This window comes from Mesocricetus auratus, unplaced genomic scaffold (genome assembly GCF_017639785.1).
Source record: "Mesocricetus auratus isolate SY011 unplaced genomic scaffold, BCM_Maur_2.0 Super-Scaffold_4256, whole genome shotgun sequence".
In the NCBI taxonomy this organism is placed as follows: Eukaryota; Metazoa; Chordata; class Mammalia; order Rodentia; family Cricetidae; genus Mesocricetus; species Mesocricetus auratus.
The window spans coordinates 85,243,705-85,260,696 of record NW_024429182.1 but is presented as its reverse complement, the minus strand read 5'-3'; the positions used below and the strand labels follow the sequence as shown (position 1 = coordinate 85,260,696).

Here is a 16,992-nt window from a genome sequence, read left to right as displayed (position 1 = left end):
CAGAGGGTACTAAAGTGGGCAAACGATGACTTCTAGTACAGAGTACAGGTTCTTACAGAATGTCACCCCTATGCAATGCAAGTGTTAACAGTTTTTCATTCTGTTTCCACGTGCTCTTTAGGAGTTCAGACCTCTGAAGCCCCAGAATGGACCACAAACTCCCAATTAAAAACAACCATACCCCCATACCTTCAGCTCATCCCACATGGGAAATCTTCTCCTAACACTCTGTCCCACTGCCCCACAGGACATTCCCATTTCGACAATAAGAAACTAGGCAGTGATAAGAAGGCTCACTGCAAACAGAAAGGATGGTAGGTAGCCTTGCACTGTCACCTGGATTGCCTTCTTCGACATGAGGGGACAGAGCTCTGGCTACCAGCCCTGACAAAGCTGGATAAAAGCTGCATGAGCTACAGAGTAGTGAACAAAGTCAAGTCAGCCAGAGGGAATGGGTGACGGTTTATCTTCCTGCTAAGCGGGGGTAATTGTATGATCATGCCCACATTCTATGGTGGAGGAGCAAGGACTCTGCCCAGAACACCTGAGAAACCCAACAGTGAAGCTTCAATTTCTCTTTCTTGTTTCCAAGCTCAGATAGGTGATATTTTAGATCAAAGCTTGGTCTGAAGAGAAATCAGGTGAAGCCTTCAGTGCTTGGAATAAAATTTAACCTTAATCTTAGAGGGGAATAAAACAGCATGTCTTAGTTGGAGACTATTAACTAGAAAGATAGTCATACCATCTTTTATATCTACTCTCAAGCATTTCAGACCTTTTGGTGGATCTTAATCTTTAGGGGAACCTCTGAGAAGTAAATGAAAGGTAGAAATCCTAAACCACAACACATAAAATCTGTGTGCAAACTACTAGTTAGGAACCAGAGTTCAGTAAGCATTGGATGAGTTCTCTGCTGGGTTTCAGGACTACATAGATGAACAAGGCAGATCACTGGGCGCAGTGCCTGGAAAGGGTTTATAGTTGTGAAAAGGTGGAGGGGGATTCCAGAGAGACCACCAAGAAGCAGGTTAACTGTAGAGCTCATTACAAATCATGGGCTGATCATCATCATAGAAAGAGTGAGCCTGTCTCTTGCCCCTTGGGCAAGAATGCCCAGGGTACCAGTAATCATATTTCAAAGGACCAAATATCACACTAAAGCTGGTGGAAAATTAAACCATTTTTTTCTCAAGAACACCCAACCGACCCCTTGTTCATGTGTTCTTTGGAAAAAATTACCAAGTATAGATGTTGTTCTAAATCATTTATCTTTTAAAAACATTTTATTTTATTTTATTTATGCATATGGGTATATATCTGTGTATGTATACTTTTGAGTGAAAGGGCCAGAATGAGGCCAGATAAGGGCATCAGATCCCCTAGAACTAAAGGTAAAAGAAGAGCAATATGCGCTCTTAATCACCAAGCCATCTCTTCACTTCTGACTGTCTATGTTTTCTTAAGAGAAAACTATCTAGGGCCTAATGATGTGTGTGAGATAGTGTCTCCCCTACCCATGATTCGGAATTAAACATATAACTCTTCACAAAGCGGTTAATTTCAGCCACAGAAAAGAAACCATTAAGGGTCAAATGACATTTTAAAAATATAATGGTTTAGCTTAAGGCAACTTTTGAAAATGAGACCTGGTCCTGCCTACTACCCAGAATTGCCAAATTTTGATTATTATGACACAGTTGGGACTTTACCTGAAGTCTGCTCATCCATGTGCTTTAGGAGTCCTGCTAACAGCTGACAAACTCACAGGCCTGGACCTAGAAAGAATCCCTAAGGAGTTGTACTTTTCCCTTAGTCTTGGCTTGCATGCACAAGAGAGCTCTTGGGTGTTGGGGCAAGAGTTCCACATTTGTATCTCCCCTTCATGCTTGACCAGGGCCCCTCTTTTGGGGCACATCTGTCTTTGGACTGGGGTGTATACTTGAAAGCCAGATCCAGCAGAAGATGGCAGGGAACTCCCCATTTGGTCCTGGAATCAAAGCCCTCTTCTATGTTTTATCCACAGCTGTCCTTCTTCTAATCTTCTAATTGAAGCATCAGTGATACTTCATCTGCACTGTCATCTTGACTTTATTGAGAATCCCCTAAGAATCCCCACACTCTGGGTGGGCCCATGAGGCCACCTCTGGAGAGGAGGGAAGACTCAAACCAAGCATGGTCACCTTTCAGAATGGTGACCCAACTGCAAAACGAGGGACAAGGAAGAAGGCAACTGAGTGCCAGCAATCACTTCATTTCTCTCTGCTTCTAGATACACCCAGCTGTGCAGGTAGATCCACACCCCTACTGCCATGCTTTCCCCACCACAGTGGCTGCTGTCATGTCAGCCTGAAAGCCAAAAGAACACCTTTGGCTGCTTTCTGATGGATAGTCTCATCACAACAATCCCTGTCCATGCTCCTCTGATAGCCAATCACACCTGATGCTCCTGAGTGGCACCTCCCAGATCCTCCTGCGCTTTTGAACTGTCACCTTCTGTACCTGTACCTTTTCCCACACACCTTTCTATCGGTTAAGCATGCTTTTAAGAGCAGGGTTCACTAGCAATATTTACTAATGATGGTTTCAAAAAACTGAGTTTATTTTCTTCATGTAATGGCAGAGCCAGAGAATGTGAACACTGGTACTGTTTAAGAAGCTGCATTGTGACAGGGAGCTCCCCAGAGATGGCTACTCAGACACAGTGTATAGCCAATTGAAAGTCTTCATTCCAGCCGACTGGGACCATACCCAAGTGTTCAGGGACCTGGATGTGGTCCCAAGTGTCCAGGACATGGGGTTTTAAGGTCAGAAATATCATTCGGGCATCTAGCTCGGCAGCTGTGAGGGCTTTGCACAGTAAGCAGTGTGAAGCACAAAGCTTTAGCAGAAGCTAAGATAAGCAGTTAACCAGCTGGAGGGGGTTCCACACAAACGGGAAGCTAAGAAAAAGGGCTTTCTGGAGGAGGTTCCACACAGTCAGTGTTAACAAAGGCTAAGAAGTTAGCTAGGCTGTGCTGACCTTTACTTCCCAGAACAGAGTTGGGTAATTTTCCATGGAATTCTCCACTAAGATCAGATTCTAGTAAACCTGAAAATGGCCTCAGCAGGAATCCAAGGTCTAGAAACCTCTTGCTCTGACATAATAGGGTGTCAGGACTAGGGTCTGTGTGATTTCTCTTCACCTTTTCTTCATAGTGGCAAAATTGTTGTCTTGCTTAATATGTTTGCTTGGAATCAAAGCCAGACAAAGAATGACATTCTCTCTCTCTCTCTCTCTCTCTCTCTCTCTCTCTCTCTCTCTCTCTCTCTCTCTCTCTCTCTCTCTCTCTCTCTCTCTCTCTTTCTCTCTTTCTCTCTCTCCTCTCTCTCTCTCTCTTTCTCTCTTTCTCTCTCTCTCTTTCTCTCTCTCTCACACACACACTCTTATTCATCATTGTGCCTCCAAGTCTCAACACATTCTCTTACCTTATTAAGCACATTCATGAATATTGAAAATCTAGTTTGAATGCCTCTCACATCTAAATGAATTATTTTGAGAGACAATCCAGTTTTCTTCTTTTCTTTTCATACCCTCTCTTAAGATGTAACAATCACTTCTTCATTAGTTTTCTGTTGGATGAGTAGAAGCACTCACCAGCAACTATAGTCAGGTCAGCCTTGGTGAGTGCAGGCCCATGTTGTCAAGTTCATGCATAACTTCCATCTCTACAAACACGGCCACATTGTTCATGGTCCACTAGGCAATGACAGGATGGTTGGGGAAAGAGGCTAACTGTCCACAGAATGGGTCAGCCTATCTACTTGATTACTGATCTCCTCCTTTCCTAAATTCATCCTTTGACTTTTGGGAGAGATCTCTCCACATACCTCTTCCCCTAATGTCCTTCTCACCAATTTTCCAATCATGCTTTTTCCAAGTACCTGACCATCTAGCTAAACCATTGGCTATAGTCTATGGATCAGTGAACAGTTACATATCTGGCTACTTCTCTTTCCAAGCAAAATGTATGGCCATGTGTACTGCCCAAAGTTCTGTACACTGTGAAGATTTCGCAGGAAAGGGATTGCAATACTTTACCTGTCCACTTCTGGGTGGTGCCTCCCTAATGCGCAGAACATCAGTAAACTAGGCCCTAGTCCTCTCTTCCTCAGTCAATCAACCACAAGGAACATCCCATGGGGCTACATGTGATTGTTTCCTGGCAGACAACATTATTAACAAGAGTAGAATCCACAAGTGTTTGGGTAACTTCTTCATGTAATCTTTTTGTGCCTTCAGGACCTCTTGGGCTGAATAGTGTGTATACCACTTCCGTTTGATAATAGACTGCTGCTGTGCATGTCCTACTTTATGACTTTGTGGGTTAGATAACACCCAGCACATGATGGGCACCTCAGGTTACATGGTAACTTGGTGGCCCGTTGCCCAACGTACAGTTTTCCACTAAGGCCCAATATTAGGGCAACAACTCTCTCAAAGGGAGAATAGTTGTCTATAGATGATGGTAGAGGCTTGCTCCCAAAGGTCCGTTCTGTGATTCATCTATAGGAGCCTGGCAAAGGCTCCAAGCAGCATCCCTATCTGCCACTGACACCTCAAGTACCATTGGGTTCACTGGATCATATGATTGAAGTATAGAGCATACTGCACAGCAGTCTGGACCTGTTGAGGAGGCTTCTCCTGTTCCAGGCCCCATACGAAGCTAGCAGTTTTCAGAGTTATACCATAAAAATCACTTTGCCTGTGCTACCCATCATAGGTTAGGCCATTATGGAAATTACTTTGTCTATCCTGCCCATTATGGTAACTACAATCGCCTTTGGTGATTCAGTGCTGCCAGCTGGCCCCTGCTACTTTGGAGCCCAATTAAATACATTGCATTTAATTCACCCAGTTGACCGTCAGTGTCCCCAACCCCAAGGTCTGGCACAAAGAAAGGGGCAACAGCAAAGTTTTTCATGTGTGCCTGTGTCCCTCTCACCACTTTCTGTCTTGTAGGATTAGTGGTGGGAATGGCTTCTGGGCCTTCCTGCTATGGAGGATTAGGTTTTACACATAGTACCTACTCTCACACTGCAATTTCCTTGAGACTTAAAAATCTCTTCATCAACCATGGGATAGCAGGCATCTCCAGTCCCTTTTCAGTAGGCCAGCCTTTGACAAATGCTTCAGCCAATCATTCAAACTTTTGATGCTCCCTATTTTTTATAACTTTGTGAGCTTCCATAGTAAACCTAGATTCTCCACCCAGTGGGCCCATATCAATGAATTCAGCTGGTCCAGTTTTATGTTCTTTCTACCATTATCCCACACCCTTAAAATCCATTTCCACACATGTCCCCCTGACTTATGCTTGAATGAATTAGCAAATTCACTAAGCTCCTCAGTTGTGTAGTGTACCCCTCATGGGCTATACTTTCTGTCTCTCCTATAGGAGCCTGCTTAGCCTTAAGTCTGGTTGTAGGTCTAGGGGAATCCATTTGTGGGCTCTGAGGGACACCAGTATAATGTCTTGCTTGTCACTTCCTTTAGAGAAAGTCACTACTGATTCAGCAGACAATAAAGAATTAATTTCCTCAGTCAATGCCAACATTTCTGGGGGTGAAGACTAGGTACATCTGCTGAAGGTGGAGAGAATACTTACTCAGGTGAGATAAACCCTTGAGAGTCTGAGGGTTCAAAGTTGTCAGATTCAATAGGGTTCTCCCACACATCCTCATCCCAAGTTACAGGATCCCATTCTTTACCAATTAATATCCTTACTTTAATCACCACACCCTCCAAGGCTGGAACTTGAATTTTCATGGTAATTCAGCCAACCTTATAATGAGGGCTTTGGTTTTCTTGAGCTCTGTGACTGCTGGAGAGAAGATTCTCTTCCAGGGCACACTTAGAAAACTTTATACTGAGCATCTGGAGCCAATCAGTCTGGCCACAAAGTTCCTTGTTGTCCTCCACTGTATTCTGAATTGCTTAGAAATTGGTTAATTTTATCATGGAGTTCATTCTTTTCCTTTGTCAGTTTATCCAGAGATGCTAGAAGTAACCAACCAACATCAACATTTTTCTTATTTTTCTACAAATTGTCACAAGTTTTATGCAGTTACCAAATCTATTGCCTCTCAAAACTGGGGAATCAGAATAATCAAATGTATGTGTCTCCTTAAGTCTGTAAAATAGTTCACACCATGGGCTTTCAGTTCTCTCCATGCTTTTGAGAGAGGTGTGGGCAAATGAGAAAGCCTATTCCAGATACTTTTAAAGTCTTTACACTTCCGCTGCTCTAGAACCACTTAGTCTGTTTCTCTAGAGGAACATAGTAGATAGAATAAATCTCTCTATATATATAGAGAGAGAAAGGGGATTTATGAGAATGGCTTACAGGCTTTAGTCCAGCTAGTTCAACAATGGCTGTCTACCAACATAAAGACCAATAATCCATTAGTTGTTAAATCAGTGAGGCTGGATGTCTCAGCTGGCCTTCAGTATAAGCCAGAATCCCGAAGAAGCAGGTTTTAATGCCAGTGAAGAAATTAATTTGCCTGTGAGAGTGAAAGCAAGCAGACAGAGAGAGCAAGCTTCCTTCTTCCATGTCTTTCATATAGGCTGCCGGCAGAAGGTGTGGCCACATTAAAGGTAGATCTTCCCTCCCCCAAAGATCTGGATTAAAAGTGGGCTTTCACATTCCAAATGATAATTAAGAAAAATAAGTTCTTCAAAAGGTATACCCAGTCACTTGAATTTCAGTTGATTTCAGATATAGTCAGTTGACAACCAAGGATGGCCATCATATTAATATTTATAAAGCACATAGAAAAAGCTTGTTAAATAAAAATAAATAAAATATACCTTACTCTTTTCTTTTTGACCCAGGCCCAAGTTATTGGGTCCTGATGAATTCTCCACGATCGAGTTTCACAGTCTGTTTCCAGCACCCTCTCCCAGTAAATGTTTTATGAATGAGTAAACATTTTATGAATGAATGATAACTACTCTGTAATGAATGAATGATAATTAATCTACAGTGAGTGAATGATAGCTAATCTATAATGAATGAATTACTAATCTGTAGTTATCGCATAGAAGTTATCACAAGTACCCAGAGCCTCGTAGATGCTTGGTCCCCAGTAGTCAAAACTGTTCTGGAGTGTGCCTGAACTTTTGGCTGTGAAGCTTTGTTGGAGAAAGTGAATCCCTGGGCACTTTAAATTTTGATAGCTTGGCCTCCTCCCTACTTGTTCTTTGATTCTGACTATGACATAGTATAACTGGCCACTGCATACTCTTGCTGACATATCTTCCACATCATGGTAGATCACAGCCTTTAACCTCATGTTTACTTTTCTGGTTTGCTTTTTTATGGCTATGACAAACCACCATGACTAAGAGCATCTTGGAGAGGAAAGGGTTAAATTCATCTACTACTACTACTACTACTACTACTACTACTACTACTACTACTACTACTACTACTTCCAGATCACAGTTCACCCTGGGGAGGAGAGAAATCAGGGCAAGCACTGAAGGCAGGAATGTGGAGGGATGCTGCTTACTGGCTTGCTCCGAGCCTCTAACTTGCTCAGTTGGATCTCTTATAAAAGCTAGAACCACCTGCCAGGTGTGACACTACCTGTAACGGGTTGGGCCTTCCCACATTAATCATTAATCAAGAAAATGCCATCGCCATCACCACCCCACTTGCCTAAAGGGCAATCTGATCAAGGCTTTTTACTTTTTCAGTTCTGGTTCCTTCTTCCTGTGTGACACTAGTTTATATCAAGGGAACAGAAACCAAGTCAGCATGCTATACTAGTCTCTGAATCTATGTCTGTGTGACCCCCTGAGTGGAGATTGTGACCTTACTGTTAGGCAGGGTAGGGCCTTGATAGTATGTTTTTACTTTCCTTCTCCCCTGAGTGTGTGCTAACTCCGGGATGTAGTTCTAAAATCAAATAAAAGGTTGGTAAGAGTCTACACAATGGCATGGGCGCACCTCTGGAAAGTGAGGCCACGATCAAGTTAACACCGGGCATCTGTGTGAAGTAAGATGATACAGTAAGTAGCTTCTGCATGGATCATGCTACCTCCACTGTGGCTCCATATTTATTCCTGGGTCTTCCACAGACACTCATTCCCTGGTTAAGATGAAATAAATTTTGCTGAGTATACCCTGGACCACCTCCATGGAAAACAGCCCTGAGATCACAGAGAAATTTTATAACGTATTACAAGAAACATCCACTAAAAGAAAATTTACTGGAATCTGGGGAAAGGTTGGCAAACGCCGCCTGGAGACAACAAAGCCAAGCTTCACTTGGCCATCTGTTATCTCTGTCTGAAGCAGCTCAGTGAGGGGGGCTCCCTCAGGGCCCCTCCCTCCACAACAGAGTCAGAGCTAACGTCAAGCATAATAATAGCGATTCTTTACTGAGCTGGAGCCAGGACTTTAACAATAGCAGTAACAATGGCCACCACTACTAACTAGTTACTCGATGCAACACACTGCAGTAGGACCTTCCAGGAATTGTCTATACATGACAGTGAACAAACCACCATGGATGCAGGCATATATTTTCAAAGTCATTTCAATAGTCTCTTCTCTTTGGACTCCATCAGTTTCTGAGCTCTTTTTCTGTTGACTCTCTTCAACACTAGACAGCAAACCCACATCATAGCAAATTCTAACTTTATCCCTGTAGGCAAATACTCCAAGGAAAAAGAATATCAAATAAATAAACCCTTTAGACAGAAGAGGATCAAGTGCTTAGGGGATTGAGAATGGTGTTTCTGGAAATGTTTATATGGTTTTAAAGAAGTTTGGAAGTGATCGGTGAATTACTTAGAACTTCGATACCCCAAAGTCTGAAATGCCAGCACAGGAGAAATTTAATTTAGATTTCTTTAACATGCTCTCTCCCGATAAGCGAGCATTCAGTATATAAATGGGATGCAACATGACTGCCAAATTGCAATGCAGAATGGAGAAAATTTGTCATTTTGAAATGCTAAGGGAATTCTTACTAACAGCTTTCTCATCTTGTAAAACTATTATTTTTCTGAACCATAATATGATTTATAAGCCTCAGCTGAATTTTATACTTTTGATGGGAATAGTCTCAAAGTAAAAACCGCATTTTCTCAGAATATAAAATTCTCTTAAGAGCTGACCAAATGAGGGATAAAGTGAAAAAATTTCTATAGCTGAGTGGACCAAAGTCTTGGTCCCTGTGAGCACATTTGCACATAAATGTTTGTCTACTTCAGCAACCATGGCTCATTTGGACTTCTTACTCTGAATAATTTCCAATAACCACCCAAATACTACAACACTGTCCTATGGCCAGTCACCACCCATGTACCCTAGGATCCCCTCAGTCTATGCCACGTTAAAGGATTCTGTATCCAACACTCACCAAACAGATCGCCTCACACCTAGGAGCCCATCAGTCTTGCACTCTTCTCCACAAACTCTGTTTCTCCTCCTTGAATCCTAATGTTGAAATGACAGTAAAATCTATAGTGATATTTATCCCAACTCTAAAGGAGCTTATAATCCAGCACAGGAATCAGGGAAAGAGCAAGCAGTTACAGCATGGGTTAGCAAGTGGTGTGTGCGTGTGTGTTTGGTGTGTGTGTGTGTGTGTGTGTGTGTGTGTGTGTGTGTGTGTAAATGCTTGTGGAGGCCAGAAGAGAGCATTAGGTTCCCTGGGGTGGTGTCACAGGTGGTTATGAGCTGCCTGAGATGTGAACTTTGTTTCTCTGGAAGTGTAGCAAGTGCTCTCAGCTGTCAAGACAACTCTCCTTTCCTATGTTTGTTGTTTTTTTTTTAAGACAAAGATTGTGTTTTAAAGGGAATAAGATACTTTACATTTTATATAGTCTCAAGAGGTGAAGAACCTGGGAAGCTTATAGGAAATATACTCCTTCCACTTGTGGCTCTATAAAATTTTACAATGGTATTCTTCTAAAGATAGGGTAAGTATTGTTCATGATCATGCTTCGAAATAATAGATCTTACCACTGTTGTCTTATTCACAAGAAATTGAAAAGCACTTGGGGCATTCCTCACAGGTGCTTGCAAAGTTGACTATGGGTGAGGTATTTAACTAAGATGAAATAACATTAAAATTCTGGAAGCTGGGGAGCTTGGCGTGCAATGGTGGCAAATGAAGCCGAGGGTGTTTCAAAGGAATTATAAAAAGTTTTCAGTACCATGTTAGTATGTTATAATGGTGTACTTTGTAAAATGTTCCCTTCAAGCTGATATGTTTGAACTCCCAGCTAGTCATGCTGTATCAGGAGGTTGTGGAACATTCTGGAGGTGAGTTTTGCTTCTGGTGTGGATCTTTGGAAGGCAGCCTTGAGGCGTGTAGCCCTGCCTTGCTTCCTGACCCACCTCTGCCAACTGTCCACTAAGATGCAAGTGTGTGGCTACCAGCTTCTACCTAGACAGAGCCCTGCATCCCCCATACATTACCTGCCATGGTGAACAAAGTTCCCTCCAACCGTGAGCTGCACAGACCACTCTCCCTTTGCACTGTTCTTTGTTAGGTGATAAAGCATCATGACCAAAAGCAACTTGGGGAGGAAAGGATTTATTTCATCTTATATCTCATAGTCTGTCATGAAAGGAAGTCAGAGGAGGGACTTGGAGGTAGGATCTGATGCATAGAAGAGCACTACCTACTGATCAGTTCCTCGAGGCTTTCTCAGTCTGTTCTTCGCATGTACCCAGGACCACCAGCCCGGGGTGAGTTGGGTGCCCCCACATCAATCATCAATCAAGAAAATGCCCCACAAAGCTTGTCCTATAGGCCAGTCTAGTAGAAGCATTTTCTCAGTTAAGATTCCCTCTTCAAAAATTACTCTACTATGTCAAGTTGACGTAAAACTAGCCAGAAGAGAAACTAATATCCCTATTTGCCGGGGTCTGGCCAGTATCAGTCCTAGGCTGCAAGAGCCATCTATTCTGGACTGATGTCTTTAGGGCTGTGTTTGGAAAACAGCTGAACAGCCTCGGGTCCGACCCTGAGTGAAGGAATGTGGATCAGAGAAGTCTTAGCTACCCACCAGCATTAAGAACAAGACAGAGACATCTTGTCATTTAGGGAGGGCTCTCAGTCAATACTGGAGCCCATGGTTTATTCAAGCATCCTCTTAAATAGCTCTCCAAAAGCTGGGTACTGGCAGAAGACATCTGATATCATGTATATATGGCTGACTAGGAAACACCTCCTTTAACCCTAGAGATGGTCCTAGAATGCATGTACACAAGCACTCAGACTTTCTGTAATGGCATGTCTCACCAGTCTTTAGACTCATCCCACTAGTCCCCAGGCACATCCCACTAGCCCTCTTGATGGGTTTGGGGCCTAGGTCTATTGTTACACAAACTAGAAGCCATTCTCCATTGTGGCCAGGCCATCTGGAGGTAACCAGGAGACATCTAAAAGACAATAGGAGAGTCTAGCTCCTGGAATTGAGCTGAGGCCTATATCTGAAATATCATATTCGGGCCCCAACACCTATTGTCCAGACATTTTCAAACATTTGTTGGAAGAGAACTTTATTGAAATAAAACTCGATTTGCCTGGGATCTCTGCTATATCATGTGACACACACCAACCTATTATCACTCATATTGGTCCAAGTGGTCTTTTGAAAGAACAGATCTGGTTACCTCAGTCCTGGAATATGCCCTTCAAAGACATTTATTAAACTTGTAGTAAAAGGCCATCCTCCAGCAGGCCCTGAGTGATGGATGTGGTGATGGGCTCGAGTACCTCTGCTCGCCTCACATCATCTCCTTGACTTTCCACGCATCTTCCAGAAAGCTCATGTCCCCCATACCTCAGGGAGTTTATAGACAATGCCCTCTCCTTTTCTTCTCCCCTCTAATTGTCTGGCTAATGCCTTCTCTCCCAGTCTCAGCTGAGTTATGCTTTCTCAGGGAAGCATTTCCCAGCTTGGTCAGGCTTCCCTACTGCACTCTGTAGATGTTTCCATGGCAGCACTCAATCACCGTTAGCCTCAGTCATTAGCTGTGGGTTTGGTTGTTTCATGCTTTCCCCCTCCTGTGATGTGAACGTTGAGAGTAAGCTGACTGGCCCCATCTCTGTTGTTCATGATAATAGTCCTGGTGGTGCCCTCCTCGGTGCCAGCCACAAAGCATGCCCTCTGGCAATAATTTGTTGAAAATGTGACCATAAATATTACAAGAAGACAAAAGGGAGGAAGTTTGTGTGGTTGACATGAGGAGGGAGCCCTCCACTGAACCAGAACTGTGCATCTTAGGCACTTCCTAGGAGGTCTACTCTTTTCCCTCCTGCAGGGTTCCCCCGGGCACAGGAGAGGGATACCCTGAAAAGCACTGTTGTAGGTGGCAGAGTGCTCTGATGAGCAAAAGGCTCTATTCTTTGGCTTTGAGGTGGGGATAACTACTACTGTCTTGGCCTGGGAGAACTTTCCCACTTATTGGTCAAGAGACTGGATAAAACGATCAAAGTCATTCTGTGTGTAGACAGGAAGCATATTTCATTTACTTATTTCAACATCTTGTCTCTCTTGGGTGGGGAAAGACATCTGCAAAGCAGGTCAGAATTGTATTTTTGTGCAAGACTGGATGTAGCATAGGCATTTCTTTGGAAAGCCATCTTGGCCTTTGCCCAGACCATTGGGGAAATGGTCTCTACTCAGTACAGATCCCTATGGAGAATGTGGGCTAGTTCCTAGGTCTGTGATCATGGAAGTCAAACAGTTATTCAGTGTGGTCAGCTGTAATGGAGTCAAGGGATGCCTTTATCTGTTAAATAGGGTGAATCGAAGTGAAAATTACCTTTTGATTGAGTAGCATTGCTGAAGAAAATCAATAGAAATTGCTCGAGATTTATCGGCACCAGCTCAATTTTATGCGTTGTAGACTGGGTTTCAGGATCCAACCTTTTCAAGGCCAATGGAAAATAAACAAGAGAGTGAGTTAAAGGAGAAGCAGCACATCTGCTCTATCCCAGAGGAAAGAGAAAATATGTGCTGATCAAAGCTAAATTATTTGCAACCTCAAAATATGTGTTCTAAATTCTCGGAGCCCACGCTTGACGTATTTAAGAGAGAAAGACCACAGCTGACGTTGCCTTTGTTCAGAGTGTAGAGGATGGTTTTGTCTAGACTTTCAGAAACGATATAGAATGACATTTTTAGAACAAATCAAAAATATATTTTTAAATCCCTCTTTTCCTTTCAGAAAAGGAATTTGACGTGCTTCTAGAACCTAAATGTGGGAGATCTATAAGTGGCCTCCATCATTTAATAGGAATAGAAAGGTAAAATGAACCACTTCAAAAGGAGGCTGAGAATGCCATTGGTTCAGCTTCTTACCTCAATAGCAGTGCCATCAATAATAACTCAGTATCTAACGCGGAGAGGGTGGTTTCCAGGCACCTGCTAGGCTGTTGACATAGATTTCCTGACAGTTCTCATGGTGATACCATGGAGCAGGCATTGCTTGCCTGTGGATGGATGAAAAAACAGAAGCATAGAGGACAGGAGCCACCAAGCCCTGGGTGACCAAGCACAAGCTGTGTTTGATTGTCCCTCCAAACCTGCTCCTCTCACCTCTGTGTTGATGCTTCTCCCCCACAGGGCCAGTATCGTACAGAAACGCATTATTTATTTTCAAGATGAGGGCTCTCTGACCAAGAAGCTGTGTGAACAAGGTAAGAGCATGCAGGTGGGGAGGGGCATGTCAAGGGGGGGTTGCTCTTTCAGTTTAAGCCTGGCTACAGGAATTCAGGCACTGGAGCCTTCTGAGCTCCCCTGGGCTCTGCCTCCTCACGTAGCTCTGATTTTTAATCTAGCTGTGTGCTATGGATAATTGGATCCGCCTTAAGCTCTAATTACTCAGCTTGATTCCCTGGGTAGGAGATAATGTACCTTATATTGGTGCTGTCTTCTTATTTTTGTGAAACAGTGATTATTCTGAAGAGGTTCCTTGGAATAATTCACAGGACTTAATTAAGGAATGCACAATTGTGTACCTTTAAAAAGCCTACAGTGGCTCTCTGGGATAATCACCCCCAGAACTAGTATGGAATCTGAGTAATATGGGGATTTTCTCCAAAAGAGACCAGTAGAAGCTAGGGGTGTCAGGGGTGGAAGGGTAGGGGACACAAACCTTATGATTTTACCACGTTCAAGACTCTGGTCCTCAGATTGCAAGTTCATAAACCCCCCTCCTCAGATTGAAACGTCCTAATAAATGTCTTTATTCTGGTGCTAAGGAATGAACCCAGTGCCTTGTTTGTGCTAGGTAAGCACTCTGACACTGAGCTACACCCTGTTCAAGCCTGGAGCATACTAATGAAGTAGTCTTGGGGGAGGGGCTAGAAAAGGGGCCTGGGTTCAGAACAGGCCTAGACTTAAAGCTGCATCTATTGCTTCCCCAAACCATGTGATTTAATAATGCCCAATAGGGCGCGAGATGACTCAGTGAGTAAAGCTCTTAGCATGCAACTGTGAGGGCTTGAGTTCAGAGACCCAGAGTTCACGTAAAGCTGGACATGGAGCTTCAAGTCTGGAATCCCACCATTCATCTGTAACATACAAGATGGAAGCAGAGGGAGGAATTCCTGGGTGCTTCCAGGTCAGTTGGCCAGAAATCTACAGATGTAAAGAAGAGATCTGCTTCCAAACAAGGTGGAAGGCAAGGACAGACACCTGATGTTGTCCTCTGACCTCCACATAAGTGCCGCAGCATCCCTGCATCCACAAACACCAACCCAGACATGCACACACATCATACACACAAAATTGAATATACATGCATAAGTGTGTGTTTGTGTGTGTACATGCACGGTAACTATGACTGCCTATATTCAAAAGTTTGTTCATTAGTAAGACTTTAAACATCTAAACTGGTTGCAAAGTATTAGATAACTCAATGAAAACAGATAATGCTCTATAATTATACAGCTTGGCTATCTTCTATTTGTTTTTGCTGGGGAAATAATAATAATTGCTAATAATTTTGAGTGTTTGCTACATGACAGGCACTATTATAAACACCTTCTACTCATTAATTATGTAATCAATGTGATAGCCCTATACAGTAAAGGCTATTGAATCAGCCCTATTGTATATGAGGAGCCTGAGATAGAGACAGCTCAAATAGCTCTTGACAGCCAGCAATGGAGGACAGCAATTGACACCAGGAGCCCGTGCACTGAACCACAGCCCCCTGTCAATGTTGCATCCTCCTGTGGTCAGTACTTTGCATCCCTGTCTATAGCAGAGCAATGCACTGTCTTCATATATATAAAGCTAGAGTCAAAATGTTAAATAAACATTTGTGGAGAGAGTTAGATGCTTGGCATCAGGGTGGGAGCTCTAGACACTCTGACCAAGACTCTTGCTAACTTCTTGGTGAGCACCACTACACATGGAATGAGGTCTTGCCTCCAAGCCACTTAGCTGACAAATGGTTCAGTCAGCTTTTCTCCAAACAAGAAGATAATCTCTTCTTTTAGGCTCTTGGTTCCTAAATGACAGTCTCACTCCCCACCCTCCATCCATGAAATTATACCCAGTTCCCATGACCTGGACTCCAGCGTGTTCTGACTCACACATAGGTTGTCATGATCTTCCCCTGTAGGTAGTTGGGCTCAGCTATTGTGGTGTGGTCTGTTAGATGTACTGTCAGAGGCCAACCTGATTGCTTAGGAGACACTTCACAGATAACCCCATGTACTGACAGAAATCCTTCCTGAAGCCTCATCTAAGCTGTGTGTATGCTAAAATTCAATGGGCATGGCGTATCTCTGGTTGCTTCTCTCAGGCTGAGCTCCTAGGAAAGTGACTAATCACACCATCTATACAAAGGGTCCTTGCAATTTGATGGACTGAAAAGGCCCAACAAGTCCTCATGCTGTTGGCTTTTGTGACCTTATAAATGATCCCTGGAAATAGCAGATCCATGAGAAAATTAACATTAAACTGATCACATTAAGAAAGCCACTTAAATATAAGCAGAGCAAAGGGATTTTAAATGTATTCAATCCCTTAGCAAGCTTTTCATCAAAGGCTCTATGTTCCTTGCTTCCTTGTTGAATCAAATAAAATCTGTTAAGAAAAAAATAATGGAACTTGGAACTATCATTTGTAGCCCCTCAATTACAATCATTCATCCATAGGTGATGAAATATAGCCACAAGGATAAAAAGCAGTGACCATTAGTGTGTGTGTGTGTGTGTGTGAATTTGTTCGCATAAATATGGGCATATATTATATATTCCAGGCCAGGTGGCTCATGAGATTCCAGGGGATTTTCTTGTCTTTACTTCACATCTGTGTTAAGAGTGCAATGACAAGCATTTGTGCTACACATCTGATTATTTTAAATGGGTCCTAGGGACTCAAACTCTGGTCATCTTTTGCATGGCAAGCACTTTTACCCATTGATCCATCTTTCCAGTCTGTGATTTTTAAAAACAACATAAATGTGAAATTACTTGGAATTTAAAAATAGAGAAATACAACCTATTCTAGAAGGTATATTCCAGAAGGTAGTCTGTGATAAACATATGGTCACACATTTGGGCACCATGTCACAAACAGAAAAATGACAGAGGAGGATGGGAGATAGGAAAACCAGAGAAGAGAGGAGAATATAAGCAGACGGCAGAAAATGAGAAAATGGGAAAGAGAGAAAGAGGAAGAAGAAGAGAGTGAGGAGCTAGTTCCATCATTAAAGCACTTGCTTTGCCAGCATGGGACCCAAGTGCTATTACCCAAACCCCAAGAGCCACATAGAAAGCTGAATGTGATGGATTTTCCACTTGTAAGCCCAGTGCTGGAGAACCAAGACACATGGACCAGGAAGTCCACTTTCCAACCAACCTGCCCAGCCTCTTTGGTGAGTTACAGGCTGGTCAGAGGCTCTGCCTCAAAATCAAGGTGGACTGAGGCTAGAGAAGTGCCTCAGGAGTTAACAGACATTG

At 43.0% G+C, this 16,992-nt stretch overlaps 1 protein-coding gene across 1 annotated transcript in view; it reads left to right on the top strand.

The window, feature by feature from the left end:
- Spon1 (spondin 1) overlaps positions 1 to 16,992 on the top strand; it is a 291,806-nt gene that overhangs the window by 101,964 nt on the left and 172,850 nt on the right. The window contains exon 4 of the mRNA XM_005075650.4: positions 13,640 to 13,713. Coding sequence (XP_005075707.1) covers positions 13,640 to 13,713 — 74 coding nt within the window. The remainder of the gene's footprint in view (positions 1 to 13,639; positions 13,714 to 16,992) is intronic.